The sequence below is a fragment of the Thamnophis sirtalis genome, unplaced genomic scaffold (assembly GCF_051295495.1).
Source record: "Thamnophis sirtalis isolate CommonGarterSnake01/CBP01778 unplaced genomic scaffold, rThaSir2_p1.2 scaffold_5, whole genome shotgun sequence".
Taxonomy (NCBI): Eukaryota; Metazoa; Chordata; class Lepidosauria; order Squamata; family Natricidae; genus Thamnophis; species Thamnophis sirtalis.
The window spans coordinates 74,061,798-74,089,761 of NW_028261385.1; the positions used below are offsets into that span (position 1 = coordinate 74,061,798).

The window sequence follows — 27,964 nt, forward strand, 5'->3', positions numbered from 1 at the left end:
CAGCTTCATCAGTGCCTTCATGCCTCAATGAAAAATATAAATCATACTACAGCTAAAGGGAAATTATGTAGATTTTTAAAAATGTATTTATTAGACTCAGCAGATTGAGAAGAAGTAACCATAGTTTTTGGTTTATTTAAAAGAACAATGGCAAAATATAATACAGCTTTGAAATTCTTACTTTAAGCTGGCAAAGTTTTCTAGTTTCAGATATATTGGAATTGTTCTGGAAGACACTGTTCACACGCTTCAGCACACATACATTTTCTGGAGCCATTTATCATGCACAAGTGAAAGACTTTGGGTAAAATTAAGTTGGCTCTCAGACAGAGTCTTACCTATTTCCATTTTGTTTGTAAAAATAGGAAACTTACTTTTTGTTAAGTAATATGGGAATTCATTCTCAGATAGAAGCAATTTGCTAATTAAAGTGCAATAAAATGTGTGCATTAGAATTTGAAAGAGCATCAGACATGTTCTCCACCTTTTGTTGATTGTGTATAATCTTAATAACTAAATATACTTTCTAAAATCCTATATATCGCAGTCTCATAGTTTCTATTATAGAAACAAATTCTCAATCTATGTACAGGTAGTCCTTGAGTTACAACCATTTGTTTAGTAACTGTTAGAAATTACAAAAAGTCAAAAGTGACTTTTGACCATTTTAATACAATCATCACAGCAGTTCTGTAGTTACGTGGTCAAAATTCAGACGCTTGGCAGTTGGCATGTATTTATGATGGTTACAGTGTCCTGGGGTCATGTGATCATCTTTTGTGAGCTTCTGACAAGCAAAGTCAATAGAGAAGGCAGATTCACTCAACAATGATATCAATATCTTAACAACTACTGTGATTCACTTAACAATTGTGGCAAGAAAGGAGCAATAGTGGAGCAAAACTCACTTATCAGCTGTCTTGCTTAGCAATGGAAATTTTTGGATCAATTGTGGTTGTACATCGAGGACTACTTGTAGTTCAGTTCAATTAGCTGTTGCTGAAATTGTACTTGTGACAGGTTAAAAAAACCTGTATTTTCTGTAAATGCCACAGAAGAGTAAATTGTCAAAATGTCTTCCACATTTTGTGACTGAGCATCATTGCTAAAGATTGATAGAATGTGATTAGAAGCATCGTCACATTCTAAATAATGCTGAACCAAGTAACCAACTTTGTAACTTGCTTCAACAGGGTTATTTGAGGTCATTTTAGTTTAATGCTAGTTTTAAAGTGTAGTAATGACAGATTAAAAGGTTAAATTCAGCCTATTGTTAATCTCTTGCATAATAAATTGTAAACACTATCTCTACACAAAAAGATGAAAAAATGTCATTTTTTCCATTTCTTAAAGCAAGCAAAAAGAACATTTCTATTGGTAGATATTTTATCTTACTCAAGCCAGACGTTTCATTTTGACAGCAGTATCTCTTATAACAGCTTCCAGCATACCCGATCACGATCAAAAAAGCTTAAAACTCCTGAAGACAAGAAGCCATCAACCATAGAGGTTGGTACAGAAATCACAGCTACTGAAGCAGCTACAGATTGCTTCAAGGTCAAAGACAAACCATCAGAAAAAGTAAAGCCAGGAGACACAGGAGTGCCTTCTGGGGAAGAACAAGTCTCAAGCAGGATGCACATAGATCAAAATTTATTGGATAACAAAAAGATACTGGGTGAGATAAATGGTATTTATTTTCCATATAACTTGCAGATTGTTGATATTGTGATCCTATAAATCTGCAAATGAGAATTTATACCTTATTCTGTTCTGTCCATTATGCTTCTTTATTTCTGCAGTGATATTACATAATCATCATCATTTATGTTATGCTTAGTACCTTTGTAATATTTGTCAATTATAAAAAATAATAAAACATTGTCCCAATAAAACAATAATAGTTCAGAACTGAACGCTTGCTAAGTGTTCTTAAATTTCAGCTTTATCTCATGATTTCCTAACAGCTCAGGAGTTGACAATAATGTGGAAGATAATAACTACTAATATATAAAATATCTTTAGGAAAGGATTTAATTGCAAAAAGGGCCTTCAAATAAAGTACCTATATACCTTATAATGTATAGTTTTTCACAATGTTCCATATGAGCATATTTTTACATGGCAGAAAACTACTGGAATTACAGGCTGGTTTCTCTTAGTAAGTAGAAAGCTCCTTCCTCACTTATATTACTATTTAAGATGTAATGTCTTGTTCTGTAACTATTTACTAAGGTTTAAAATTGAATTGTGCTAAGGTAATGAAATAGTTTAAAAACATAGAGTTGGATTTAGAACTTCCTTCCTTGAAAGTTGAAAAGACTAATTTTGTTCATGGAAGACTGAGAATCTAACTTGGCATTTTTAATATTATAATGGAAGATGTAATCTTCATTGAGTCTCTCCTTGCTAGAATACTAATATTTCCAAACAATTTGATAAAATGGTTAGAGAGACTGTTCATAACAGTGGGCAAAATATATTGTGGACGGTAAAAGAAGTGATACTAGAAAACATGTTTTTATTTATAATATTCATTATGAAAATGTGTTTTCATTACAGTATAGTATTCAGTACAGGATGCATTTTTTGCCTGTAGAATGACCCTACTTCCAATAAATAAATACCAAAATATATTTTGGTTAACAAATTCATTTCTCCAAAATTTAACAAAAAAGAAACAACTTTATTCAATTTTAATCTAAACGTTTAAAAAGACCAGTTATTTCTCAACTGTTAAAAATATTTGCTGTTGAAATCAATTACCGTATTTTTTGGAGTATGAGACGTATCTTTCCCACCCCCAAAAGAGCATGGAAATGTTGTTGCATCTTATACACCAAATACAGCCATTTTTTTGCCTCCTGAAGCTCCACCCCCACATCCTATTTTTGTGAAAAGTGGGTGAAAAATGAGCCAATTTTTGCAAAAATGGGGGTGGTTTTGCCTTCCCCCATCCCCCAGAAGCATTCTGCAGGCTTCAGCAGGGCTGGGGGAAGGGAAAAATGCCCCCGTTTTGGTGAAAAACAATCCATTTTTTTTAAAAAATGGAGGTGTTTTTCCTTTCCCCCAGCTCTGCTGAAGCCTGCAAAATGCTCCTGGGGGCAGTGGAGGACAAAAACTTTTTTTTCTTACCTCTTCGAAATCCTGGTGCGTCTTATACACTGGTGCGTCTTATAGTCTGAAAAATATGGTAATTATCTGTCACTAAACTCAAAATGTTTGCAGATATGTTTTCTATATAATAATGAAATGAATAAGAACTGTTAGTATCTATTTTGTATTGATGATGAATTTTATTTAGGTCATTCCCCTTCAAGCTCACAACTTGATCAAGTTTCTGAAATGCATAATATAGAATCAGAAAAGGAAGAGAAAGAAGTCTCTGACCTTGCACGTAGTTTTTCGGAAGAATCTAAAGTGGCTTTGCTTTCATATCCTGACTGCAATCAAGATGTTTTAAAAACTTCAAATATTTCAAGGCAAACTTCTGAGAATGCTGCTTCTGAAATGGAGAACTTTGAGAAAGAAGAAATTAGTAGTGTATCCACAGAAGAGGATGAGATTAGTGATGCTGAAAGCAATAAAAGTGGTCTGGAACCTGGGGAAATATCAACGGTAAGAATTAGGAAATATGAGAGAATATGAGAGAAAACCTAGTATTTAGTTAGAAACAATAATAAAATTCCCCAATTGGTGTCTAACATTTTTCTATTAGAATAAGGCATATATCCTTTTATAAATTGTTTTAAGATACATTAATAATGCTTTCAACAACTGCATGTAGATCGGCATTATGTTGCAATTATGAGCTACATGTAAGAGTGAGATAATGGAATAACCTGTGGCTATAGTTTTGTATATTTGTGTATGGTTATGGCAAGGATTTGAACTAGTGCCTTCATAATTGTTTATAGCATATTCGTTTCTATTAAGTATTCATTTTTTTCTGCATTTGAATGAGACTTCAAGAGATAATAACTTGGGACTAGATTTGCTTTTGGCACTTGCAGAGTTTGGATTGCCTGGATTCCTGAGAAAATGGTAGGTATATTTTAAACCCAAGAATAAGGCAGGTTTTTTTTCTTTTACCAACATAATGAACTCCTTTTTTTTAAATTAAAAGATGAGATTTAACAATCCCAAACCCAGTTCTTCTGTCTTAATATAATGTGCTAATAAACATCTCCTCAATAGTGAGATTTTGCATTTCAATTTACATTTAATTCATTTGCTTGGGTACTTTTTGTTATTCCTAGGTGGGTTTCTGAATATTTTCTAATAAGTTTGTCTACTGTGTCTGTCTACCAAGGAATTTATACAAATCTAATTCAAATACCTGCACAAATAACTTGCCTTGTTTTGTGACTCCACTATATTCTTTAATCATAAGACCAGCTGTGTAATGCATTAAGCTAACAACTCTTTAGAGTAGCATACAAACTTGGCTATCTCAGTACCTTATGACTGTAAGTTACTAATAGATTATATTCTGGTGTCTATCAAGTGCTTTCTGGAAAAAACAACATGAATCATCACATGACTGACTACCTTTTGGATGCTAGGCAGGACTGCATTTACAGTATCCCACAATCACATGATCACAATTTATGATTTTTTTGGGGAAACCAGCATTTACTTTTGATTTCTGCCAAAAAATGTCTTAAAGTGAACAATTAGTTTTCTTAATAACCATGGTACTCCTTTAACAATGGTGGCATTTGCTTTATGAGAACTATGTTTGCTTATCTACTATCATAAAAAGATCATCAAATCAGATGCAGTCATGTGATGACCCGCTTTACAATTGTCATGACACGACCATAATCATGGGCTCAATTATGCTTGTAAATCAAGGACTACCTGTGTTGCTACTATCAAGATTAAAATTAGAGAATATTTACTTCTCTGAAAAAGTAGTGTGTTTTCAGATGTTGCTGAAATTCTAACAGTGGATGCTAACGATATAGAATAGCCTCAATTAAAAGAATATGAATTCCCATTCCTGTACCCCATCTTAATTATGAATGAGCAGATCATAATATCTTAGAGAAATTTTAAATATCCACTATCACAAATAATGCTGCTCAATGTGAGGTGTGAGGTAATTTTCTAGCTGACACTACACTAGAAATTGTATTTTTAAATGCTCTCTTTACTAGAATGATACATTCTAAATTTATTTCCAAGTGTTCCCAATCCTTTTTCTACTTTGTGATGGCAAAAGTTATTTCTATTTTTTTTCTTGAAGACTACTAAACTAAATTAAATTGGCATTGCAATTGGAAGATATGTGCTGTCTTCTAACCATGATACCAATACCATGATTTTTCTTTTCCATCATATTGTATCAGTGGTGGGATACGACCGATATGCCCCGGTATGAGCGTACCGGTGCCTGCTGGGAGCACCAGGTACCATTCTGGTACGGTGCTCCGGAGGGCCCACCAGCAGCTGTAGCGTTGTGGGCTGTGGGTACGCTTGTGCGTGCTGCACACATGCACATGGTGGGTGCCCGGCCCCATTGCAGCGTACCGGTTGCAATGGGATCGAGAACCCACCACTGTATTGTATGTATGATCAAAACTGAGGTAACCTTTTGCACCTGGTCATGAGCATTCTCCAAAAATATCCATCATGAAAGCAAGATATTGTATAAGACATTGCATAATTTCTCTTCTCTCATCTTAAACACAGTATATGTTTTCTTTCTTAGATATTTGAAGGAGAAAAAAGCAAAACATCAAAAAGTTGGCGTCATCCGCTAAATAAACCTCCTGCCAGATCTCCTATGACGTTGGTTAAACAGCAGGCAATAAGTGACGAAGGTGAGCATATTTTAAAAGCACCATGTAATAATATATTTTCCAATCAAATAATATGCATACATTTTAAATGTTACTTAGTGATAAAGTGATGTAGATGAAAAGGTATTTAATCTCATGCCAAAAATTCAATAATTGTAGAATGAACTGCATTAAATGTTTTTGGCCTGTTTCCTAAATACATAATGTCCTTTCCATCCTACTATTCTCTTTGTGTTCTGAATGCATTGGAAAAAGACCTGGTAAGATACTTAGAATTGTTGCTTAAATACTGTAATTACTTCTGCCCAGAACATAACAGCTTTAGAACATCATAAAAACATTGTTTTAATGAAGCATTAAAAAAGATATCAAACCCACTTTCCAGGGAGAGAAATTGGATCTTAAGTGTACATTTGGAACTAACCCAGTTTTGGGTCAAAAAATGTTCAATTTATTCTCCTTTATTAAATTTTGAATTTTGTACCTAATTTCAAGTATGAAACAAGAAAAGGTGCATCTTTTTATATTGTTAGTACACTAAAGTAAAGATTTCCCTGTCAGTCATGTCCAACTCTAGGGCACAGTACTCATCTCCATCTTTGGCCGAGGCAGCCAGCATTGTATAAAGACCTTTTAGTTTGGATGATTTGGTTATTCCTCAATCTATTTAAATGTAGTTAGAATTAGTGAGTTTATTTCCTGGTAGTACCATTGTCAGCTTTTAAATAGATTGTAAAACAAATAGCATCATTAACACCACAGCCATATTTATTTATTTATTTAATTTATTTATTTATTTATTTATTTATTTTTCTGTTTACATTGCTTTGTTTTGAGGTTAATCAAAAGGTAAAAATTAGTGTACAATATCTATTGCATTTTTTATATTTTATAACTTTTTTTACATGCTTGGATTTTAAATGCTCAACCCTGGGTATTTTGTGGCTTCCCTATGTACAGCTGCCTCCAATTGAATAAGAGATACAGGGTGGACTGACTCTTGTATATTACTTTGTATTTGTATTTTTGTATTTAATGGATTTATAGGCTGCCCAATCCCGGAGGACTTTACAGTTTTTAAGTCAGAGGAGGATTGCTGAAACATCTATCTGTTTAAACAATACATTTAAGGAAAACAGTAGAAAACTACAAGAAAAAACAGTATTGAGTTTGAGAAAGTATAGTTTAATTTTTGTTCTAATTTGGTTTGCTATGTGTGTAAGAAGGATAGCTGATTAGTCTGAGAGATGATGAATTTCTTTGAGAATCAGAATAATATTGAGAGAGGTGGCAATTTGAAAGAGGTAGTAATCAGTTTGTCATAAAAAAATCTAAGTGGTAAATAACAACAGACCAAGATTTATCAGACAAGGAAGCTGCCAATGGTTGTTGGCCATGATATATATGTAGCCTTCATAATCAGAATTAAGGTGCCTCTAAATAACAATATAAACAACAGTAACCTTTTTGAAGTGACTGTCAGGTAGTATTATTTAGTTATTTAGTGTTACCTGAAAACTGAAATAAGGTTGCACAAATTACTAAATCTATGCTAATCTGTTTTTTGCTTACTCAGTATAAAGGAAATGCTGCAATTGTCTATAGTCTTTGATTTAACTAATGCATACACCTAAATCATTTTTTTGCTGCTTGGAGAACTGAAGGATGTTCAGTAATAAACCTTGGACATCTGTCTCTTGCCTTAGTATTTTACAACCATAGAATTATTCTCTTTGATATTTATAGACTGATAAGGGATAGATCAGCTACAGAATATAACTTTGTTTTTGTTTTAATCTTCTTGGTGAATAATTGAATAGATCTATAGCTGTGTATCAGAACTAGTACTGGAGAAGTTAGAGTGATGTCACCAATTCACTGAATACATAGTTCAATTAGTTGTGAAGCATCTGTCTTCAAATTATATTAAGTTCTAAACCATCAACTGTATCTATGTAATATATGCATGTCCTAAGGGGACAAGATTATGAGTGGGTTTAGAATGTTCCTGTAATTTACAAACAAAAAAGAGCTGTATTAACATTTTAACCCATCTGGTAAAATTATTCAATTTAAATGAAATTGCTGCATTTTAAATTAGAGATTAAATAGTTTTGAGTCTAAAGATGATAGTAAACCTTGGTTGAACCTAAGTAAAAGGACATTTTGAGTTGTCCTTGTCAGACTTCTTTCAGATCCAAAGAACTGAAGGATTCTTCGGTTCAGCAGAGATTTGGAAGTACATTTCCCCTCTCCTATATCATTCTTCCAATTTAAAAAACCAAACCAAACCCTACCACATATATCGACATAGTCAGTAGTGTAGTAAATACTCAAAAATTACTGCAGAACAAATAAAGTGTGCTGTGATGTATCTTTGTTTTTTTCTTGCTTTTCATGAAATAGTAGGGGTAAAGTTTTATTCTGCTAGTTGTGTCAAGTATGAAATTTCCGATTGGCTGTTGCTACCAAGAAAGTGCTTAAGTACAGGATTATCTTAATAAAATTAATGGTTATGTTGCAGAATAGAGAAGGTAAATACCATCTTCCATCTTGTCATGCAGCCATGCAATACTTATATATTATAATCTGAGTCTGGGAAAGAGTTGAAAGAAAAAACAAATAAGGGTTATCACATAGACCCTCTCATAGGACTAGGAGAAGTTGAAATGGGTTAAGAAACTGGCAGGAATAGGAGTCAGGTGAAAGCTGAAAGAGGAGAGAAAAGAAACAGAATGTCTTGCAAGCAAAAATGGAGTTTGTCAATCTCAGTTGCTGAAGAGATGCCAGTTCCAAGATGAGTCATTGTGGCAGAGTGGTTGGAGTGCAGTATTGCAGGCAAACTCTGCCCACAGCCAGGATTTCAGTCTTGACTGGCTCAAGGTTGACTCAGTCTTCCATCCTTCCAAGGTTGGTAAAATGAGGTCCCAGATTTTTGGGGACAATATACTGATATGCCCAGAGCGTGCTGTAAAGCACTATGGAGCAGTATATGAATCTAAGTGCTATTGCTATTGCTATGATTCAAGGCCAGAAAAAAAAACTGTCATAAGGCTCACTGTATATAGAGGATCACTCAGTGTGGCATGTCTTGACTATGCAGAGGGAGAAGAGAATCCTAAAACACAATAAAATAGCTTGAAAATTGCATAATTGTAAGTTTGTCATTAACTTTTAATGGAAGTCCTTGATTAACTCCTCAGGGATAGTTGGCTACATTTTACCTTAGGCATGGTGTTGTTTTAGCAAAAGCAATATTGCAGCTGGCAAAGACACAATTTTGGAATAGTCTTTCAGAAAAATCAATGGCTTTTATCTTTGTTTGGCTAAAAATGAAGAAAATTGGAATGATTCACAAGAAAGATCTGGTATTATCATACTTTGTCTATTCAATCCTGGGAATCTTTAACATGGTATTAGTACTGAACTGAAATAAGGAAAGTATTAAGGCAAACTGAAGTAATTTGAATTGTGCCTATCCTGATTAATTTTAGAAGTGCTTCAGCATAATCTTCTTTTTTTACAAATGATTTAATTCAGCTTTTGTGTACTGTATTGTGTAATTCAGCAATATTAATATTCATTTACTACTAATTATTAACATTCAGTATGGTAGGCCTGTTAATTTTATTGCAAATTGTTTCCATAAGCATCATACTTCAGTTTTGTAAACCATAGTTTTGGATGTTTTAAATTGTAACAAGGAGTGGCAAGAGGCAATGCCAAGAGAATATTGTTCTATTATAGAAACATTTTTCCCCATCTCAAAAACACCAGGCACCATATTAAATTCTTCTCTGGTGAAATTTGCAGTAGATGTTTTGTTGAATCTAAAAGGATGAGAATTACATGGTAATACATGGATCCTGCAAATATTCTGGTTCTGTTGTTACATTCTGAGGTAGTTGCACTATGGTATAGTATTAGTCCCAGGAGATGTTGTAGCAGATACAAAGAGGAAAGAAAAATTGAGAATGTACTATATTTCAAAATGTTACATAATAAAGAGATTTAAGTTGCAACCTACTCTGGAGTCTGTGACAGAAACCCTTTAAGAAAGAATACAACATGTAGGATCCTTGGTGCTCTCTGAGCTTGGTAGTTTTGTTGCCAATGCTTCATTATCCAAATAGGTAACATCATCATTGCCAATCACAGAACTTGATGACAATCAAGTTCAGAAATCAGTAAGGGTCCCACAGTTCAGTCCACAGCTACAAATATTATCTTCTATTGTTAATGCAAAATGTATCTTCCAAACTGGTTTTAAGGACAATCCAATAAAAAGCATATTATAGTAATCCAGCCTGTACATTACCAGTAAATATGCCACTAATACCAAAACCTTTTCATCTAGAAAATGAGCATATGTGGTCTGTAAGCCAAAGATGAAAAAAGACTTTCTGTAATAACACCAATATAGTGTTGAGGTACTGGATCTAGGTTAATCCTTGAATTGTAAACATGGGCCTTAATCAGATTCAAATACATAGATTCTTTTCTTCAAATGGTACCTACAATTGAAATGCTTTTAATGTCTGAAGAATTAAATGATAATTAAATTATAAGTCTAAAGGAAATTAATTTTTAAATGTGAATTCTAAATTACCATATTTTTGGACTATAAGACACACTTGTGTATATGATGCACCAAGATTTCGAAGGGATAAGTAAGAAAAAAAGGTTTTTGTCCTCCTTGATCCCCAGGAGCACTCTGCAGGCTTCAGCAGGGCTGGGGTAAGGCAAAAATGCCCCTGTTTTTTGCCCATTTTTCACCAAAACGGGGGCATTTTCCCTCCCCCCAGCCCCTGCTGAAGCCTGCAGAGTACGGTCCAGCCCCACTTGGAATATGGTCCAGCCCCACTTGGAATGGAGTGCATGGTGTGTTTTTAAATCTATTTTTTCTTTCCTCTATTCTTTTTGATTTGTATTGTTAGCCACCCGGAGTCCCATGGGATTGGGCGACATACAAATGCTATTAAACTTTGAAACTTTGAAACTACTTCTGGGGGGTGGGGGAAGGCAAAAATGGCCCGTTTTTCACAAAAATGGGATGCAGGAGCGGGGCTTCGGGAGGCCAAAAATGGCTATATTCGGTGTATAAGACGCACCAACATTTCCACGCTCTTTTAGGAGGGAAAAAGGTGCGTCTTATATTCCAAAAAATACGGTAAATTGTCATTACAAGCTTCATTATGTCTAATTATTTTTCTGCCCAAATAGTTCAGACAGTTACTCAGTCTGTTAAGCAACAGGTGAAGTAAAGAATAGTTTTGCCTTGACAAAACAAAAAAATAAGATAATTGGGAAGAAATAGTGGCAATTACTGACTTTTGAAGCCTTTTAAGACTTGAGTGACTCATTAAAAAGTTAACATACAATCATCCCTAACATTCCTGTTTTGAAGGTTCTTTTTATGTTTATTTTTAAATTATATGTTATGTCTTATAACAGCTGCAACAGTTTTCAAGGGAATGCTTACATAATCTGTAGATAAGGCAATATTTTAAAAAGAGACTCTAAAAGTAATAGATAAATACTTAGCATCAGAGACCAATAAAGTGTCATCACAAACTAATTAAAGACTCAGAAATATCAGTGTTATTTAAGTCTGGGCAACCAAAAAAGTTCTTCTTGTTCCTATGGTAGGAATCTATTCACTCAGGAAAAAATATTCCTGAAGCAAACATAAGTATAATTAATAATAAGTATAATTTTCATTTAACTGCTCTGTTAGGGAGATTGTCTTATTTCAAAATGGGTTCTAGCAAGCAGAATTCGGACTGTTTGGAGGTCCTTAAGAATTCATCTACCTTTTCAATGAAAGTCTCTGATTACAGTGTATTTTTCCCCGATGTCCTTTTTTTTCCTTTTCCCCTGTTATAATTGTGTACAGAATTGATAAGCATAAAGCTAAAATGCAATTCTTCTTAAGAGACCTATTTCCTCTTAAAACATTCACAATGCTCAATATTGCAGTACAGAATTGTTAGCATATACCTAGTTTAACCCAAATTCTTATACTTCAGCTCAATTTTAATGATTCTGTATAAAATTAGGAAAAGTGTCAATGGTGGCATAAAGGAGGCTTTGTTTAAAAATTGTGATTGGCTCTGATACACTTCACATGGCATTATTATTGAAACTATGTAGGTAATTTTCTAGATAACCTAACTTTGATCATTTTTTGTAATAGAAATTCCAGTGTTCACCTATCCCACAGCTTCTTAAATGGGTTTTGTTTCACATTAAGGTAGCAGAAAAATAAAGTTTAAAAAAAGAGATTCTTATATGAAATATTTAAGCTGTTAGAATACTAGATACAAAACAATTCTATGGGTAGAATAAAATTGAACTATCTTAAAGTTTAGTGGTGCATGGTATTACAGGTATATTGAATATGAGAAGAAATCTTTCAAATCATTCCCATCACTTTCTATTGGACAAATCAAGGGACGATCAACTGTTTGCATTGACTTTAAATAATGATTTCCTTGCTGAGTATGCACTTAATTGTCCCAATTTTGAATTGTACTTTACAAATGCTATTTTATATCCCAATATACCCATTTATGTATTTATAAATCTAATTCTTTCTATTCTTCCAAAAACAAAGCATGTCACAAAACCGTTCTTCTTCCATTGTTTTGCTCTTCTTTCTGCTTTCAGTACCTGTTTTTTTGCCGTCTGTGTCCAAGTGTCCATTCTATTAATCTGTGCTGCTGTAAAATGTCTTCCTATTTTCTCCTCTTTGAGAAATTTTTCACTTGCTGTTCTCTACCAATTCTTAGAAAATTAAAACCTGCCTTATTCTCTCATCATATATTTGTCTTAATTAATTATAAATAGCCAGTGCTCATTATTACTTTTACTTTGCCTTCTTGATACTTGCACTATTCCTTTCATATCAGCATTGTATCGCTGCTTCTCCAAAGGAATGGTGCGCATGTGCGGGTTTGGAATGGCGACCGGGCTTTTTCGCTCTCTGTAATCTGGCGAAAAAGTACTGAGAAGCCTTCCAAACGGTCCGCAAAGCTTTCGGAAAGAGCCTCTGGGTGAGTTTAAGACCTCTAGAACTGAAGGACCGGAAGGAATTTTGGAAAACATCGCTCCCGAAGGCTTGCTTTTAGCCTTCACAGCGCTTAGCAGCCTGAACCATCCAGCTGCGTGAGGGCGGCGACGGCGGCGACGCACGGACGGTCGGCGTCTTTTTAACATCTTGGATACCTGGGTGCCCCTGGGTGCCCTGGTGGTCGTCTGCCCGACCTGGTGAGCCCTGGTCCTGGAAGTTGCCCTAGAGCAGCGGAACGGTGGCAGTGGGAATTGGATGGAAAATGGCCTGCCTGAGCTTTTTCGCTCTCACGATTGGAACTCCCCCGCTGTTCTTTTTAGATTTAAACAGTGTGGGGCTTGGAGAGGAACCCTGGATTTTCATCTACAGCCTAGAAAAAAGGAGCGGTGAGCTTGGGGATTTATAATTGGCTGTTACCATCTTTTATTACTACTACCATCTTCCATTGCCTTAAAGAGGAGGGGAAATTATCGTGGCTTGGGTGAGCGAATTAAGCGGCGATTTAGCCACCACCATCATAGCTCGCCTGAACGCCCGCCCCTCCCCTATCTTGTGCTGTGGTGCCTACCTCTCTCGCCGTTGTAGCCTCCCCTTTTATCCTCCCGTGTGTCGGACAATTTCTTTCCCTGCCTGCCCCTGCTGCTGCGGAGCCTTGCCTGCCTGTTTCCCTGTTTTTTTCATTCAACACGAGCTTTTTACTGCCTGGCCTGCGACCATTGGCATTGGCCTGGAACAACCGCCCTTCTCCACCACTTGCTACCACTGCTGCCCTGGAACATCTAATGTGAGCAGCGACCACCTGTGTGACATTTGACACCTTGGTGTACATACTTATGGTGCATTCGGTTTGGGGAAAGGAGTGATAGAGGATGGCAGCTTCAGGGACAGGGACTTGGTGTTTTAAAAACTGGGCACCAATCTGGCACCCTCCCCTTCCCCCTTTCAACTGGTTCCAGTCATTTGTAGACTTTAGACATCTAGACTTTGGCCCTCCCAGGACTTTAGGAGAGGGGGAGGATAAGATATCCCCCCACATATCATCCTTACATCTCCTATGGACCGTTATTGATTATTATCCTATGCTTTATCTTGACTTGGAGGGTGTGAGACTGCAAAGCTGGTGCTTGTTAATATCTGGGGCTTGCGCTTCGCTCCCCCTCCATCTACAACCATTCTGCATAATACGGACCTTGGACTTTGGCCTTGGATCTCTCTGGAACTTGGAGGAAGGGAGGTTGGCTCTTCCGGTACTCATAATTTAAACTCTGTGCTTGCGCAATTTTAATCGGGTATGTTGAGTGTATGGGATTGAATGTGTTAGTATGAAAGACCCACTTTTAGTATTATTACTGCTGTATTTTTTTCTGTGTTTTAACTATATTGTAGGGACTGTTTGTGTGAGTGTCTGAGTATGTCTGATTCGGAGGACCTGGCGGGGCATGCGGGGGTCATTGGGGTGGTTGGGAGAATTACACCCACGGGAGAGAGTCAGAGCATTGCGGTCATAACAGGGAGAGGCAGATACGGCGGGGACTTTAGGGCTGGCCATTACCGGGGAAGGAGGGTTCGCTATATCGCAGAGATCCCTCCTTCCGGCCCTATGAGTCCCACTCCAAGGTCAGATGGCGTGAGCAATCAGGACCCTGGTCTCAGGCTGCTGTCGCTAAATGCCAGGTCTGTTATTCATAAGGCTCCCCTCGTCCGGGACTTGATTGTAGACGAGGGGGCAGACCTGGCATGTATTACTGAGACATGGCTGGGCACGGAGGGAGGAGTCCCCCTCGTAGAGATGTGCCCAGACGGATTTCAGGTGCTTCATCAGCCGAGAGCCCAGGGAAGGGGTGGAGGTGTGGCTGTTGTAGTCCGGGAGTCTTTTGCACCTCGTAGGATCCCTGCTCCGGAGCTTGCCGGGTGTGAGTCCCTACTAGTGAAGTTGGACCTCAAGGGTCAAATGGGTCTGCTGCTAACGTACCTGCCTCCCAACTGCGTTGCAGCAGTCCTCCCCTCGCTCCTCGAGTCAGTAGCCGAGCTGGCAATTGAGTTCCCTAGGCTAATGGTTCTGGGGGACTTCAATTTGCCTTCGCTCGGTGAACACTCTGATGGAGCGCAGGAGTTCATGGCTTCCATGACAGCCATGGGCTTGACCCAGGTAATCCGAGGCCCTACCCACTCAGCGGGGCACACACTCGACCTCGTATTCCTCTCGGAGCAGTGGAGTTATGATCTTGGTCTGAGGGGAAATGAGACCATTCCCCTGTCGTGGTCAGACCACTACCTACTGAGGCTAGACTTCCGGAGGCCAAACCCCCACCGTAGGGAGGAGGAACCGACCAGGTGGTTCCGCCCCAGGCGACTTATGGACCCTGTTAGGTTCCAGACGGAGCTTGGGGTTATTCCAGATGCTCTCGCCCACAGTTCGGCGGAGACTCTTGCTGCGGCCTGGCACTCAGCAGCATCAGGGTCTCTGGACCGGATTGCGCCACTACGGCCCCTCCGGGTCAGCAGCTCACGGAGGCCTCCTTGGTTCACCGAGGACCTCCGGGAGATAAAGCGCCGGAGGAGACGCCTAGAGCACCTGTGGAGGTCCGATATGTCCGAGTCGAACCGAGCACTGTTGACAGCCTGCACCAAGGAGTACATTCGGGCATTAAGAACAGCCAAAAGATCACACATTGCCTCCTTGGTAGCATCCACCGAGTCCCGCCCAGCCGCCCTGTTTAGGATAACCCGCTCCCTCCTAAATAGGAGGGAGACGGGGAACCCCCTACAGGGTAAGGCTGAGGAGTATGTTCAGTTCTTGGCGGACAAAGTTGCTCGGTTTCGGTCGGACCTGGACTCCACTCTTGCAGATCCAGCCGAGACACAAGGGAATGACTTGGCAGACCATCTCTGGGTTGAGTTTCAGGATGTTGCCTCCGGGGATGTGGACAAGGCTATGCGAGCTGTGAGCGCCTCCACCTGTATACTGGACCCGTGTCCCTCTTGGCTGGTTGCCAACAGCAGAGAGGTGACACGAGGCTGGATGCAGGCGGTTGTTACCGCCTCTCTTCGGAAGGGGCACTTCCCCACCGCGCTTAAGGCGGCAGTGGTGAGGCCCCTCCTGAAGAAACCGTCTTTGGATCCAGCAGTTCTTAATAACTACCATCCAGTCTCCAACCTCCCCTTTGTGGGGAAGGTTGTTGAGAAGGTGGTGGCCTTCCAGCTTCAGCGTACCTTGGAGGAAGCTAACTATCTTGACCCCTTCCAGTCTGGCTTCAGGCCCGGTTACAGCACAGAAACCGCTTTGGTCGCATTGACCGATGATCTCTGGAGAGCCAGAGATGGAGGCCATGCGTCCATCCTGGTTCTCCTTGACCTCTCAGCGGCTTTCGATACCATCGACCATGGTATCCTTCTGCGACGACTGCGGGAGGTGGGGGTGGGCGGCACTGTTCTACGGTGGTTCTCCTCCTACCTCTCGGACAGGTTGCAGTCGGTGTTGGTGGGGGGGAGAGATCGTCCCCGAGGCCCCTAACCTATGGGGTGCCGCAGGGCTCGGTCTTGTCCCCCCTGCTATTCAACATATACATGAAACCGCTGGGCGAGATCATTCGGAGGCACGGGATTAAGTACCACCAATATGCGGACGATACACAGCTGTATCTGTCCGCCCCGTGCCAACTCAATGAAGCGGTGGACGTGATGAACCGGGGCCTTGAGGCTGTTAAAGACTGGATGAGAGCTAACAAACTGGTGCTCAACCCGGAAAAGACCGAGTGGCTGTTGTGTTTTCCTCCCAAAAATTCGGCTAATGCTCCATCAATCAGGCTGGGGGGGCAAAACTTATACCCCTCAGACAGGGTCCGCAACTTGGGAGTCCTCCTGGACCCACAGCTGAGTTTTGACCATCATTTGTCAGCTGTGACCAGGGGGGCATTTGCCCAGGTTCTCCTGGTGCGCCAGTTGCGGCCCTACCTGAACCGGGAGGCCCTCACAACAGTCACTCGAGCCCTTGTGATCTCTAGGCTGGAATACTGCAATGTGCTCTACATGGGGCTGCCCTTGAAGAGCATCCGGCGACTTCAGCTAGTCCAGAATGCGGCCGCGCGAGTGATCGTGGGCGCACCACGGTTCGCCCACATAACACCGATCCTCCGTGAGCTGCGCTGGCTACCTGTTGATCATCGGGTGCACTTCAAGGTCCTACTTACCACCTATAAAGCGCTCCATGGTAGTGGATCTGGCTATTTGAGAGACCGCCTTCTGCCAATTACCTCCCTGCGTCCCATCAGATCGCACAGGGTAGGCCTCCTCCGAATTCCATCCGCCAGTCAGTGCCGACTGGCGACTACGCGGAGGAGAGCCTTCTCAGTTGCAGCTCCGACGCTATGGAACAATCTCCCCGTGGAGATCCGTACCCTGACCACCGTCCAGGCCTTCCGCACGGCCCTCAAGATCTGGCTATCCCGTCAGGCCTGGGGATAGGATTTACTCTCTCCCCGCCCGAATGTTGAGTGAATGTTGTGTTTTATGGTTATTTTTTTTACTCACGTTTTTCTTTTATGTCTTGTCTTGCACTCCCTTCCTTCATTATTGTAAGCCGCCCTGAGTCCCCTCAGGGAAAAGGGCGGCCTATAAATGTTCAATAAAAAAAAACCTCATTGTTAGTATTAACCACAGCCCATGTGGTAATCCTTCAGTGCTCCTGATAATAATTTCCCCCATCTGTAAATCATATTTCTGATTCCATATCACGCCATTTATTCTGTACTGGGTTCCATTCTTTCCTGCTTTTTCCAAACTGTCCACTTATTCACATTGATCCTTATTCCCATACATAACAGGCCTGCTTTTACAACCTGCTTTCTTTATATTCCAAATATATATATAATTCTGTGAATGTTTCTGTCACAAAAGTTGAACAGATCTGTCAGTATCAGTATTTGGTCAGTTGATGGCCGCTGGAGGCTGGCTTGAGAAGCCAAATCCATCGCATGGTAAGTTGGTGAAATAAAATCACATGGTGAAACATTCATGGGATTAAATATATATATACACGTTCTGAAGGAAGAAATAGAAGAAAGCAGGATGCTGCAAGAAGAAGGATGGAAAGTTAGTAGCACAATATCTGGCCCAAGAGATCATGACCAGTTTGTGCCAGTTGATTCAAATTTGATTTCTGTCAGCAAAGTTTCAAATGACACGATTCACTTTGTAGCGAAAATGTCCAATACCATCAATCCGAATTTAAAATTGGCCGACATATTTCCCAGTTGTTATGTTGCCTGCATTTATGACAAAAAATGGTGGGCAAGCAACGTCATGGAAATGTTGATCGAACAAAATGATGTGTTGGTAACATTTATGCATCTGCAAGGCCCTGTTCATTCATTTTATTGGCCTGAAAGACAAGATGTTTGTTGGGTTCCAGAACCACATCTTATTTGTGTGCTTCCAACAGTTACATCATCAGGTCGACAGTATCAATTCCCAGAAGCGACACTAAAGAATGTGGCATGCAAATTCAAGAATAAATAAGCAATTGTTGGAATTTGGCAGTTTATACGAACAATACGGACATTGGCTTGGGAACCATATAAGATACCCACTTTAGGCTTGGAAACCTAGATTAATCTGCCCAATTGTTGGGATGGGAACTGGACAGATACCCAAACAAGGCTTTGGAACCTCGAGGAAGAAACCAAACTACAGGCTTGGGATCCTGAATCAAGAAACCCACCTGTGGCTCATTTTGCACAGCTATTGGGCGTACCTCCAGTGGCAATGGGATTGCTGGGTCAAGTGCCTGAACTGATAGTGACAATGTCACCATGGACCAACACAATATAATAATAGTAATGATGTCTTTATAAAACAAAGATGAAACAATAATAGAATGCATGTGACGTTGCCATAGCACCGTCCTCAACTTTGTCCCTATTTTTAGGGCTTTATACATCTGTGATGAAACACCAACCCTACTTTTTAGGGGGTTGAAACATGCTCTTTCTAATGTGAATGATTTAATAGAGTTTCCAGAAGGTCTTTTTTTTTTTTTTTGGGTAAAAGTGGGCTGAAAATACACTATTTTTGGCATTATTACAAAAACCATCAACTTTACACTCAGTTTGTGAACTATTGGAAAGCAGTAGGAAAATGAAATTTTACATTCGGAAACCTTGTGTTGCTATGTTATTATGCACAAAGTTTCACGTTTTTCATACCTTTCCTTCCAGAGATATAAAAAGCCAAACTTTAACCTTTTTTTGAACTGCAGTCATTATCGGCCAACTTTGTTCCAACTTATCTAGATGGAGATCTCTCATGAGAATGTTTTTATTATTTTGTTTAATAAAGCACACCAAGTTGTACAAGTTGGCCAAGTTTTGTTTCTCTCAACAAAATATTGCTGGAGATATTATGTCTCAAAGTTGCTAAATCCTCAGAGTCATACTGTAGAAGGCTGCAGTATCGGATCAAACAAATGACTATATCTCTACAAGTATTGCATCGGCAAATGTAACACTTTACTAGTGTTCATTGGGGGGACATATAGGTGAAACTCAAAAAATTAGAATATCGTGCAAAACTTCATTTATTTCAGTAATGCAACTTAAAAGATGAAACTAATATATGAGATAGACCCATGCAAAGCAAGATAGTTCAAGCTGTGATTTGTCATAATTGTGATGATTATGGCTTACAGCTTATGAAAACCCCAAATCTACAATCTCAGAAAATTAGAATATTACATGCAATCAATAAAACAAGGATTGTACATAGAACAATATCGGACCTCTGAAAAGAATTAGCATGCATATGTAGTCAGTACTTGGTTTGAGCCCCTTTTGCAGCAATTACTGCCTCAATGCGGCGTGGCATGGAAGCTATCTGCCTGTGGCACTGCTGAGGTATTATGGAAGACCAGGATGCTTCAATAGCAGCCTTTAGCTCTTCTGCATTGTTCGGTCTCATGTCTCTCATCTTTCTCTTGGCAATGCCCCATAGATTCTCTATGGGGTTCAGGTCAGGCAAGTTTGCTGGCCAATCAAGTACAGTAATCCCACGGTCATTGAACCAGATTTTGGTGCTTTTGGCAGTGTGGGCAGGTGCCATGTCCTGCTGGAAAATGAAGTCAGCATTCCCATAAAGCTTGTCTGCGGAAGGAAGCATGAAGTGCTCCAAAATCTCCTGGTAGACAGCTGCGTTGACCCTGGATTTAATGAAGCACAGTGGACCAACACCAGCAGATGAAATGGCTCCCCAAATCAACACAGACTGTGGAAACTTCACACTGGACTTCAAGCATCTTGCATGTGGGCCTCTCCATTCTTCCTCCATACTCTGGGTCCTTGGTTTCCAAATTAGATGCAAAAGTTGCCCTCATCAGAAAAGAGGACTTTGGACCACTGAGCAACAGACCAGGTCTGTTTTTCTTTAGCCCAGGTAAGACACTTCTGATGTTGTTTGTTGTTCAGGAACGGCTTGACAAGAGGAATACGACATTTGACACCCATGTCCAGGATCCATCTGTGTGTGGTGGCTCTTGATGCACTGACACCAGCCTCAGTCCACTCCTTGTGAAAGTCCCCAATACTTTTGAATGGCCTTTTCCTGACAGTCCTTTCCAGGCTGTGGTCATCCCTGCTGCTTGTGCACCTTTTTCTTCCACACTTTCCCCTTCCACATAACTTTCTATTAATGTGCTTTGATACAGCACTTTGGGAACATCCAACTTCTTTTGCAATTACCTTTTGAGGCTTTACCTCCTTATGGAGGTGTCAGTGATGGTTTTCTGCACAACTGTCAGGTCAGCAGTCTTTCCCATGATTGTGATTCCTACTGAACCAGACTGAGAGACCATTTAAAGGCTCAGGAACCCTTTGCAGGTGTTGTGGCTTAATTAGCTGATTCACAATATTCTAATTTTCTGAGATTGTGGATTTGGGGTTTTCATGAGCTGTAAGCCATAATCATCACAATTATGACAAATCACAGCTTGAACTATCTTGCTTTGCATGTAAAGAGACTATCTCATATATTAGTTTCACCTTTTGAGTTGCATTACTGAAATACGTGAACTTTTGCACGATATTCTAATTTTTCACGTTTCACCTGTATGTGCATGTTGACACCAAATTTCATTGAAATCTGTGGTGGTCGAGCTGGGCACTTTTCTGAAATCAGACCACTTGACATGGAATGCCCTTTTGCAAACTTCTGACAAGCAGTCAATGGGAAAGCCAGATTCACAGATCAGGTCACCTAATGACCATATTACTAACTTAAGAACTGCAGTGATTCACTTAAACATTGTACAAGAAAGATTGTAAATTGTTGCAAAATTCATTTAACAACTGTTTCGCTTAGTAACAGACATGTAGGGCTCAATTATGGTTGTAATTTGAGGATTACTTGTAATTATTTGGCCTCAGAAATATTGGTTTCATAAAAATATATTTAAAAGTAAATTAATGGCATAATCAATGTTCCGTCTAAGCTGCGCGGCTGGGCACGTAACAAGAAAACACCACGCAGCAGTTTCCAACTGCCGCGCAGTGTTTTTTAATGTCTTAAAATATGACTTAAAATATTCCCCTTCCCTCCCTCCTCTATCTGCACTGAACTCTCTCCTCCAGCGTGTGAAGTCAAGGAAGACTCTGCCTGGAGACCGATGATGCTGCACAGGAGAGAATTCCCATTGGTCCTCTGGGGCTTCGTCGGTTCCTGGGAAAACACGATTCACTGGTTGTAGCCTGCCTTTCTCTGCACATCCCGCATTTCTCAGACACTGCATCATCTGAAGCCCCGTTCTGGGTTCGGCAGCCTTTCCGCAATCCCTTCACTTTGCAGAGAGAGGGAAGCAGTGTGGAGTTGGACTGCCTGAGCCAAAGGGGTCCACGGGATCTTGAGACTTGATTTTTGAGCAGTACCAATCCATTCCACTCTTTCCTTTCCCTTTCTTTCCTTCTTCTATCTTCCTTTCCTTTCTCTTTCCTTTCTTTATTTCTTTTTCCCTTCTTTTTTTCTTTTTCCTTCACTTCCCTTTCCCTCCCTTCTTCATCCTTTCCTTTCTTCTTTCCCATTTCCTTTCCTTTTTCCTTTTCTTCTTTTCCATTTCCTTTCCTTTCTCTTTTCCTTTTCTTTCCTTATTTCCTTTTCCCTTCTTTTTTCTTTTCCCTTCCCTTCTTCATCCTTTCATTTCTTCTTTTCCATTTCCTTTCCTTTTTCCTTTTCTTCTTTTCCTTTTCCTTTTCTTTTTCCTTTCCTTTCTCTTTTCCTTTCCTTATTTCCTTTTCCCTTCTTTTTTTCTTTTCCCTTCCCTTTCCCTCCCTTCTTCATCCTTTCCTTTTCTTCTTTCCCATTTCCTTTCCTTTCTCTTCCCTTCCCTTCCCTCCCTTTCTTCCTGAGGGAGAGGAAGGGGACCCTTTTCTACCTTGCCCCTCTCCCCAACATCTGCTCTGATGGCAATTATGGCTAAAAAAAATTCAGGTGTTCAGGCATGAAAATGTGCCGCTCAAACACTACTTTTCTGCACACACTGAAAAAAAATTAGAGGGAACATTGGGCATAATGCCTGGAGGATATGAAGATGGAAAGCTAAACAGATTAATTCTTCTCAAAAGTTTCTTATGCAAATTAGTAATTCAAAATAATAATTTCAGAAATTATAGATGTCTTGGATTAGGAAGAGGATAGAGTGCAGAGTGATGCACAGTTGCTGTTCTAAAAATATTTTTATGCAAGGGATAATGAAGGTTAAGCTAATAATTATTATTTGAAAATAATAAGAAAGATAAAGATAACACAGTTTCTCATGTGAGAATATTTTTTTTCAATTGAGAAGCACACATTGGCTTAAATTAAGATTTTCAATATCATGACATTGTAATCATCTACAAAATGGTGTCAACACCAACTCCATGAAATGTGTTTATTTCAGCCTTTTAGACCTTTGTCGATTTGTATTTTAAAATAAAATATTGCATGAATAGCTGAAGTTCACTTTCAGTAAAAAGCTAAAGTTCATTTTCAATATAAAAAACGTATACTTGTAAGAAAAATATAATTATCTAAACCCCATGCAGATTTAGATTTGCTTGTTTAGCATTATGTTAAGAACACAGTAAAAAAGTTTCAATAGGAGTCAGAATTGTTTGCATTTTCCCAACAATTGCATGCTTGAAGAGTAAAAGTGATATAGTTTCTCATTAAAAGCACTATTAAAATGTTTTATAATTACTGCTGTTTTTAGGTATGTCAGAAAAATAGTTATAGAGGTGTGTGTTTCCAAATTAAGATTAGACTACTGCATTACAGAAGTATCTAAAATTTGCAATTAAATAAAATACTCTAGTCTCAGTTTCCCTGTCTGATCTCTGCATAGCATTAAAGAATGTAAACAAATATATAGCTGCCTACCTCTGTTTCTCAACAATCCATATCCATGCATTGACAATAACTTCTTGACTGTCTCAAACAGATTCATTTGAGAGTCATATTTGGTGCACTCTTTCAACTGATTACAACATCTGAAGTTGTATGTTATCTAGAAAAACTGGTTACTTTTACTCTTGCATTCTCACTGTTTTATTGGAAGTTATGTAGATGCAATTCTCCACAAAGATTTTCCTTTCATATCAAAAGGCAGTCAGTCTAATAGCAAGGGTATGATTGCCACAAAGACTTTGGGGCTTACATCTCAATAGTGCCATTTGTCTGCTTGCCTATGACACAACGAAAGTAGTTATTAGTTATTAAGGGTTTTCTTCATGAAATACTAATACTGCATGTCGGTAGTAAACAGATCTCCTGAGCCTAAGTCCTGTCCACTTGCAATTTCTTTTGCACTCAGAGGTTACTAGTGGTTTGCAGGCAGTTCAGGATCTTATTTCAACCATCTAATTGTCAATAGGCATTGGATAATCTGCATCTAAAATCGATGTATATTTCTAGGGTGTATAACTTTTAAGGAACATTATTTATTTATTTATTTATTTATTTGTTTATTTATTTATTTATTTATACGATTTATATGGCTGTCCATTTTATGTAAGGTAGCTCTGGGTGATTGACAACAATAATTTTTCCCTCCCCCCCAAAACCTTATAAAAAGCACTCAACCAAAATTATCTAGTCCATCTAACAATACAATTCTCAGGCTTCAACTTCCTCTTATCTTGCAGGATTCAATCTGAGTTCAATCTGTGCATATTGTGTTTCTCTGAAAATAAGACAGGTCTTATTTTCTTTTGACCCCCGAAATAAGCGCTTGGCCTTATTTTCAGGGAGGTCTTATTATTTTTTAGGAGCAGGAGGTGGTGAGTGTGGTCACATCATCGCTGCTGCTGTGTTGCAATATTTTCGGGGAGGGCTTATTTTAGCGCAGGTGCTCTAAAGCTCGATTGGGCTTATTATCCAGGGAGGTCTTATTTTCAGAGAAACAGGATACATCCTAGAGAGTGAGAAGTTCCCTGAGGATGGGATCCAGCACAAATCCAAAAGCTTAGAAGAACAAGCCTCTGGTCCTGGTGACTGACTCAGATTGGATCCTGCAACATTATCCTGGTGTCATGAGCAAATACCCTCAGAGATGCAATCTTGCAAATAAACTAGTGTCATATTATGTAACATCTCATTAGGTCTTAAATCAGTGCTTTTTTAGTTTTTCAGTTCTGTTGGTGGAGGACATTTTGTTGTTAGTTGTGAAGTCGTGTTCAACGCATCGTGACCCAATGGACAACGTTTCTCCAGGCCTTCCTTTCTTTTGAATAAATTAGCTGTTAAAATCAGTACTCATTATTTCTGAGTTTCTGTGTTTCTGCAGAAGGGAAGGTTGTTACTCCAAGTTTCAATTGGGTTTTCCCCAAAAAACACATTAGTTATAAATAGTTCTTGACAAAGATCTGAGCAGGTGTAGAACCTATAATTGTGAATGTTCAGATTATCATTCAAAGAAAGCCTGTTATAGGTAAACATTTTGGTCTTTCAACATATAGGGTACCATTACATTTCTTCTATGCAGTGGATTTGCTAATTATAAATTCATTTTATAATACCCCAAGATCACATTCTGTTTTATGATACATAATTTTCTTTTAAGTATAAAAGATTTTAATAACTTTAAATACTTCTTTTCAAAATAGCATATTGTTCTGAGTATCAATGATAGGCATTTTAGACTATTGCTCATTACAGATTTTGGCAGGAATGAGTATCTGTCACAAATGGGTAGTTAAGAGAACTGGTTTATTGTTTGGAATTCTTGGTATCTTTGCAATACAAGCTACCTCTCAAACCTGAATTCATTTACTCTTACGCATTTTCATGAAGTTCCCATCCATTCTTTTTAACTTCCACTTAAATAATTGTTTGCTTTTACCTTCAGAATATAGTTATTTCATATGTCAATTTCTTTTAAGAACTGCCTGAGGTTCCCTTAATTGAAGAGGAAGTACAAGAAACAGAATCCTGGGCCAAGCCTTTAGTCTATCTTTGGCAGAACAGAATACCAAATTTTACTGCTGAAAAGGAGCACAATGCAGCTGTTGCCAAGTTGGAACCCTATTGTGCCATTTGCACACTCCTCAAACCTTACTATAAGGTAAGGAAGTTTTTATTTGAAAAATAAAAGTACAGCTACACAGAAATTCTAGTACTTACACAATATTTTATTGTGAAACTACAAAACATCTCTCTATTCTTAACATGTAAAGGTTTGAAAGGTAAATACACCTCCATCCAGCATGTCAAAATAAGTACTCTAATTCAAGAGAAGTTTGTGAAATCCTAATACTTACCATTATAAAAGGAAGGAAGGAAGAACTTTGCTTCTTGCTCTTAGCAATGATCTTTATTGCTTAGTTGCATGATGTGTCAAAAGAAATAGAGAGGAAGTTTGTGTGTGTGTGTGTGTGTGTGTGTGTGCGCGCGCGCGTACGTGTAAGTATCTAAATCGGGAGTATAATTTCATTCTTAGCAGATTCCTCAATGTAGATAGGCACATACACCCTAATTTAAATAATAAATACATATTTCCTCAATCTTGGATCTCTTTCATTTATGAAAAACTGATTCTCAATATCAAGTGCCTTTCCATGTGTGCATAAAGGGGAAAGATTTGATCATTTTGAAATTTTTCAAATAAACCATTTTTAATGTTTTTAATTCCCATTTTACGTCCAGATTTGCTACTTTCCTCCTTGCTATAGAGAGCTGAAATGATTTTTTATTATTTATGTCTTTTGATTTATTACGTACCTCACATAATACTTTATACAATACTTTACATATTATATAAATCATAAAATCAAGTAAGATATAAAATATTGATCATATCTTAAATCCCAGCATAAAGCTCAATAAGAATGTATAATATAAACATTTAGTCTCACACTTGGAACTAAAACAATTAGATCAATACGTTATAAAAAAAATCTCAGGAGAATTTTTAAAAGCCAAAAAACTGACGCTGATAATGAAGCTACTGAGTTTTTAAGGACAGCATTCCACAATTTGGCAGCTGATGTGACAATCCTGTTTCACATACCTGTCTTTTCCATTTCAGACTGGAATAAACGTTTCTCGTTCTTCTATTGTTTACATTGCAATTATTTTGACTAACTCTCAATATAAGAGTTCTTCAGTGCATTTACTATAGCTTTGGCTGTTCAGCTATTAATGATATATAATCACGGATAATAATGTATTTCATCATGTTGCTAAATTAAATAAATATCCACTTAGGTGCATTGATAGTTGTGATATAGAAGGCATATTCTCTTTGTCTTGCATATATTTTACTCTATATTGTACTTATCATCCTTAAAGTTTATCAATTTATCAAAAGGTGAACATCACATTGGTAGTTAATTAATATAGTCTCCATTTTTGACCAGAGTTTAGATTGTTCTTTTCAATCTGAATCCAATCTAGTGTAACTATAGAAGGATGATATTCTTGGTTGTACTTCTCATGAGACAAAATTCCCAGGTCTTAATCGAATGCTTCCTGGCCGTAGCAGACGCAATTTTACTTTATAGAATGATGCTTGATGCTTCCCTCATTGTCAATGTACTGATTTTGTCTCTTTTCTTATTTTATTAATGATAAAAATTAATAGTAAGAACTGAATTTGGTGACAGAAAGAAGAAAGATTTAAAATAAGTGCCAGTCTTCTCCAACGTCTAATTCTAAAATTAAAAGTAAAACTTCTAATTTTATCAAAAAATCCACCTTCAAAAATAGATTGCATTGAATGTAATATTATTATGAATTATAGAAAATTTACAAAAACAAAAGAAAATTGAATAACCGTCTTTTTATTTAAAATTATTTTTCAGGCTGATAAACCTAATGAAGAAATATATGCCTGGTCAGAAACAAAGCAAAAAGAAATATGTATGTCCAATGAAAAGACAAAACCACTTATTCCAGAGATATGTTTTATTTATAGCGAGGAGAATACAGAAAACTATCCATCCAATGGCTTTATTGAAGAAGATGGGACTAGTATACTAATATCCTGTGCAAAATGTTGTGTACAGGTCCATGCAAGTATGTATCATAGCTTTACATTCCACTTTCATTTAGTTTGCATTGTTAAGCTAATCTTTGAGTAACTACAATCATTAATCTATCATTACTCCTGGAGGAGATGTATGATGATATAGAACTCATTTGTATAAAAAAATGAAAGGGCCTAATACTGATGAAATCAGAAAATGGGTTTAAATATTCTATAGAGCAGAAATAGAGCATGATTTGAATAACTGAGCTGTTGTCTTTGTATCAGTCTATAATTCTACTATAATGTTTTACACCATACCTAAAGATTAGGTACTTGATTGAATTGCAGCATTACACATTACACAGTGCTGGCCTTTCATCATAGAACATTATTGCTATAATAGTCAAATAGTAATTTTATCACATGACAAATATATTGGATTAATAGGCAAGCTATCATAGTCAAAGAATTTTTAAAGACAGCTGTTTTGAGGAATGATAACTGTTGCTAAGATATGTATTTCAGCTGCATATTTTTGAGAAAATGCTTGTTCTTCACTTTCTTTAATCACAGCATACAAATCTACTGTCTTTTTTT

At 38.2% G+C, this 27,964-nt stretch overlaps 1 protein-coding gene across 12 annotated transcripts in view; it reads left to right on the plus strand.

The window, feature by feature from the left end:
- Positions 1–27,964, plus strand: part of KDM4C (lysine demethylase 4C) — a 226,842-nt gene that overhangs the window by 128,605 nt on the left and 70,273 nt on the right. For all 12 annotated transcript variants that reach the window (XM_087716057.1, XM_087716051.1, XM_087716052.1 and 9 more), the window contains 5 exons: positions 1,440–1,678; positions 3,305–3,618; positions 5,717–5,828; positions 25,281–25,462; positions 27,201–27,414. In XM_087716057.1, the coding sequence (XP_087572183.1) occupies positions 1,440–1,678; positions 3,305–3,618; positions 5,717–5,828; positions 25,281–25,462; positions 27,201–27,414 (1,061 nt within the window). The remainder of the gene's footprint in view (positions 1–1,439; positions 1,679–3,304; positions 3,619–5,716; positions 5,829–25,280; positions 25,463–27,200; positions 27,415–27,964) is intronic.